The sequence below is a fragment of the Poecilia latipinna genome, unplaced genomic scaffold (assembly GCF_001443285.1).
Source record: "Poecilia latipinna isolate Pla-1442-1.1 unplaced genomic scaffold, P_latipinna-1.0 Scaffold256, whole genome shotgun sequence".
NCBI classification, from domain to species: domain Eukaryota; kingdom Metazoa; phylum Chordata; class Actinopteri; order Cyprinodontiformes; family Poeciliidae; genus Poecilia; species Poecilia latipinna.
Genome location: NW_015112872.1, coordinates 131,671 through 137,392, shown reverse-complemented (window position 1 = coordinate 137,392; position 5,722 = coordinate 131,671). Strand labels below are relative to the sequence as shown.

At 36.3% G+C, this 5,722-nt stretch overlaps 1 protein-coding gene across 1 annotated transcript in view; it reads left to right on the top strand.

Annotated features, from left to right (window-relative positions):
• The window catches only part of LOC106947797 (transient receptor potential cation channel subfamily M member 5-like), a 26,869-nt gene extending 22,556 nt beyond the window's left edge, over window positions 1-4,313 (top strand). The window contains exon 7 of the mRNA XM_015033038.1: window positions 4,278-4,313. Within this exon, the coding sequence (XP_014888524.1) occupies window positions 4,278-4,313 (36 nt within the window). The remainder of the gene's footprint in view (window positions 1-4,277) is intronic.
• Window positions 4,314-5,722: the final 1,409 nt, after the last annotated feature.

The following is a 5,722-nucleotide window of genomic DNA, read 5'->3' as shown; positions in this document are numbered from 1 at the left end:
TGACGGCCGTCCATCTGCATAGATGCTTACAGCTGTCTCCCGGCCTCATCCAGGTAATGATTGTGTTATTAACCCCAAACCTTTTCTCAAATTGTTATTAACTGCCAGGGGAGAAGATGGGACTCAGGCGGTCTCTGCTCACCTGTCTCCGGAGCACCACTGAGGATGGTTTGATCCTGGCTGGTAATCAGTCATTGTCAGATTTAGGGCTGCGATGGAGAAGAGCCACCACCACCCACAGACAAACGTGGCATTAATAATATATTACTCCTCTATATTAATTCATATTTACACTATTTACTCATTTTATTTACTTTTAGTTTGTGTGACTGCAGGCATTTGGCACAGAGAGTGTATTTTGCATCGAGAAGGAGTGACATTAGCAAATTCGATAATTTTGGAATTAGGATAGTATCCTGAAGTCACAGCAACATTATGAAACAGATTAGCTTTTATTCAACATTATTTATTTCTCAACACCAATCAAGGTTTTAAATAAACACTACTGGAGTTCCTGAATAAAACTAGAGCCTGGTGCATGCTAGTGGTTTCATTTTTATTTTATTTTTGATTCACAACCAATCTACATGCACATTTGCTAATCTGCACATTTATTTTTTAACAAAAACAAAAATATATTTTTGCTTATGAATCAATTTTATTTTTATTTACATTGACATTCACTGTGGAAGAGAGATTGTTTTGACCTGCTCGGGTTTTCTCAGGCAGATCTCAGTGTGAGGGAGATCTGCACCAATCCACAGCATAAAATCTATGATTGTAATAGACAATATTTAAAGCAAAGCACTTAAAAAAGTGCTGAGTTTAGGAAAAGCTACCCTTTTCTTTACAACAAACCCAGCAAAAGCACACACAATATGACAAAGAAGTAAAATACTTTTCTCTCTCTGACTCGTTGAGAAATGTCTGTGGTTCGTTCAGGCTGTGAGAATGAGTGAGACATAAGAGTATCAGCGGATAACAGGAAGGGTAAAAGAAATGAGTAGCTGTAAAAATCTCTATTCTCTAGAATGCATAAATGATTTTAATACACAGAGGTCACTGATGTAATAACTCATGGCAGGTTGGGGAAAAATCATTTCAGTATCTCGAATGTCACTAATGACAGCGTTTTGTACCCAACAGTCAAATTACTAATATAGAGCATGGTGCAATGAGGAAATGTGATATGTAAAGGTTATTTCAAACGTACACACTTATTTCATTAACTTTACTCCTGATTTGTATCAAACCCGGAGTTGGTTTTTGCAATCGCAAATAAGTAATAACCCCAATTCGTAAATACTTGAAGAGCAAAAATGCCTTGTTTGAATCCTTTAGGTGTATTTTATCAATACCTGCTTAATGAACATATTGAAATGAAGATTTGTTAATATCACATGTTGATTCAATTGTCTTTGTCAGTATGAAAAGTGCAGCTCAGTCTCATAAAAATGGCCCATTGCTTCATCCATATCATAGATATCCTTATACTGGCTCGCATTACTTTTCTTGCTGCCTCTTTTATCATTTGTCAAGTAAAATGCACTGCGACACATAATCATATTAGACAGTGCTTGCCTGTAAATACCTTTAAATTTTCATGTATTTGGTTCTATTTACTGAAACACTACCTGATTCCAATAAGACTGTATGCCAGACACAAGAAAAAAAAAAAGAAGTAAATGGGCATTTCAGTGCATTTACCACAAGGTTTCATAGAGAATGGGGAAAAAAAAAGAAAAGCAAACTAAATGCTGTGTGGATCCGTGGGGCTAGAGGTGAGGTGTACAGCCGCAGGGCTGCCCCAGTGGCCTCTTCCAGTGATAGATATGCTAATACCCTCTTTTCACTCCACTTCATTCCCTTTATTTCCCACAATTAAAGCAAACGTCAGTGAAACTGTAATTAAGCTGTGACCAGGCTAAAGACTGCCTGCTGCTTTTAATGAAGCCCCATTGATTCTGCCTTTATTTGCTATTGGTCTCCCTATAACATCCACAGGCTTGAAACAAATGCACGTTAAAAAGTGCAGTCTTGTCATCCAGGGGCCCTGCATTGTGCTGGGATGCTTAATTAAAGTAAACAATTTCTCTAAGCATGTACAGGGGTAGTACAGCTGATCTAAGTTTGTGTCACCTATGCATTATGTTAAACTCTCTCTCTCTCTCTCTCTTTCTGTCTCTCTCTCTCTCTCTCTATCTCTCTCTGTGTGTGTGTGTATCTCTCTTTCGTTGTGTGTGTGTGTGGAAATTTATGACCCAGATGGTCTGTTAGCTACTGTTTCCTCTCCATAAGATTGTAAGGACAAGAGATTTAAAAGTTTCCAAACAAAAGCAAAGCAGAGTCTCCTATTTGCGAAACAGGGCTAACCTCGAATAATCAATACCTTACAATTTAAAAAAGCGAGGAAACCAATTAGCCAGATTGAGCTATTGCTAAAGGCAAAATAGGTCCGATTGGAAGTCTAATGTGAGCACAATTAAAGATAAAAGGTTTGGTCAGGCAGTGGGGTAGAGTTAAACTGCCAATTAGTGATAAGCACAGTACTTCCTGTACTATACCACTATATTATATGCTGGGAATTATCTAGCAGAAGTAAAATCAGAAGGGAAAAAAAAAAATCACTGCTAATGCATTTGTCTGCAGTTGTACCCAAAATAACAAAAGTGTTTTATTGTTTTTTTTTTAAAGTGAGTCAATAGCTTTTGGTTCCATACACACAAATGTGATGGGAAGACTGATTATCCTATTTTAAATCAATGCATAAAGAGTGAGGGAAAAAAAACATTTTACAGGTGTTTCCATTTTGCCATACATCAACTTGACCACTTCAAGTTTTATAATGTATTCAGACTGATCCATCAGGCTGGTGTCTGATCATTCAGACACCAGCCACAGTGTGTGGAACATGGTCTGCCATGCAATTATTGCAATTTCTCTTCATGCCAGTCAGTGTGATATTCATCATAATACAAGCTCTTCAGTGCATCTTGTTTTTCAACAATGGAACTTTGTAGGGACTTCTGACAGATAGACTGATTTCCCTAAATAAAAGCTACATATTTCTTCTTTTATCCAGCTGATAAATCATCTGCACAGAACCAACCACCTTCATATCAGGTCCGTTGAGTCTGTTGGTTTTCTATTACAGTACTCGCAAATCATTTGACTGGTAACAATATTGTTTCTATGAAAAACGATAATCAAGCTATGCATGGCAGCCAGTTATATCTTCACATTTAGTACCTACTTTTCAAGACTGGTGCAGAACAATTAGATTATTTCTAAATAAATAAATGATGCAATAAAATACAGTGAGAAGTCTGTATGTGGTCGTAGTTGATACATTCACTGATTAAAAGAACAAGTAATTACAAGCTAGTTTTGGTTGAGGGTTGATTTTTTATTTTTTTTACAAATCCTTCACATGAATATGTGTTTTTTTGTTTGTTTGTTTGTTTGTTTTTTGCAGAATAACATTTTACCTGCCTTTTCCTCTTTCTCATCCATAAAAAAACCCAAAAATATAAAACAAATGTTCCCATCACTGGAGTAGTTCCAGCTGACAGCATTTGCTCTTAGACTGGTTTGTACTTGTGTCAACTTGACTTGAAACAACAGTAAGTGTCACAGTGAACTTAGGCTTGAGTTTTTTTGTTTTTTTTAATGTAGCCCAAACAGACTGCCCATGGCAAGGTCACTAAATACACAGACATACAACTCAAAACAATGAACAACTCATATGAAGTTAAGAGAAACTCATGATGAAGATTTTATTAAAAAGAAACAGTTTTTCTCAACCATTCAGAAAGATTTTAAAATAAATAACTTAAATATTGATCATTTCCAAATAATTTAAAGAATTTCTATTGTGTTTTTCATATATCGTGCTGAAGCATTTTTTTTCTCTTTTCTCTGCTGAAAGTCCCCAGTCCTGTTAGTTTGCATTTCTTCCTGCTCCGTGTGGATGCAGCGCTGTGAGCAAACAGCCGTGTAACTGACAGCTCATATAGACCTGCAGCCACACAGAGATTTGAATGAAAAATGGGTGAGACGGTCAACATTCATGTAATATCATATCTGATTAAACATTTGTTCAGAGCTCATGTTTTCTGTGGAAAAACAGCATTTGTTTTATAAAGAAGAACAATAAAAAAACATCATTTAACTTGATTTATTATAACAAAGTTAATAGTCAAGACAAAAAAGTCTGAATGAATTCAAACATGTTACTTTCAAGACTATTTTTAAATGCGAAACCCAAATAATCAAACCGTTTGAGCAGGAAGTGGGAGCATGCAATGCGTTAATAACACAGTGTAAACACATTTGAGACAATAAATGACAAAATAAACAAATGCAGACACACCAGATCTTCCTGGTTTTATCTATTTGCACTCCAAGGAAAGAATGGACATTTTGTATCATGTTAAAACCAAACGCAACATCGTACACTTCTTTAATATCAAAGACAAATCATTTCCTCGACATTACTTTTTGCTGCCAAAGTCACTTTAAGTTTGTTTTTATCATATCATATCTGTGATTATTTTGGAGCAAAGTGTCACCCAATCTGGGTGAAAGGAACACCAAGTTCAATCCGTACATGATGTGCAGGCCGTACCTTCTGCCATGAACACCACACCCTTTTATTATATAATAAGCAGCATAAATTAAACTTCTAAATACTCTCACTTCTTTTAAAAGCCATTTGATTTAATTGTAAATATGAAAATCGCACTTTGTTTGCATGGATTTCAACCAGCACATAACTGATTTTCATACTGGCCGATGCAGTCATAAATTTCTCCATAACTGTGATGAAGCGCCACATACAGGATCATTTCAGTGAATGTTTTGACTGTATATTCAGTCAGTGTGACTCTAAATGTGGAATTTTTCCTCCCGCCCATATTTGAGTATACAAATTACTCATATATTCATGCAAATGAGTGCCACATGTTTCAACTCTCTATTTCTTTGGCCCGATGCCATTGCAGCGTATCATTCACCATTAATTTAAATTGTATGGCCTGGACTACAGTGGCCCTACTAGTTCTCCGCTCAATGAAACATTCAGGATAAGGTTTAAAAAAAAAAAAAGTCCCTAAAACGACACGAGCACATTTCTGCAACAATGACAACAATTGTTGTCCATGGAAAGCGAAGGAGGAAGTGTTATGATGTTGTCATAAGCCACATTTATTTAGAGACAGAGAGTTGACTGTATGGCTCACGGACACTTTCTATTTCCTGCCAATCGTCAATGATTTTTATGGCAACAGCACAAATGCTTTATAATTCAAGCGATTGTAAAAGTATTACTCAGTAATACACAGTGCGCTTCGCACAAATGTTCTCAGAAATGTTACTTTTTTATATGTTTGCAATGTTTGTGTCAATAACTTATTTTATTTGGATAAACCCAGAAAAAAAATGTGAATAATTATGAAATTATTTCAGATGCTGTTTTTGTTTGTTAACAAGCTTAAGGTGATGTATTGATATTAGCTAGTCATCTTTTAGCTAACATTACCTACATCCAGCAGCTTTACTCAACTCAGTCAGTTAGTTTGGGGGAAAAACTGTGAAAAGTTCTTTGCGTTTTGCTGGTTTGCTGCCGTGATTCTAACACAAACCTGCATAGCTCTGCACAGCAGCAGCAGGTCTCCTTCACTGCCGCACAGGTGTAAACCCAGCGCGAGTGTCGTAGTGCTCA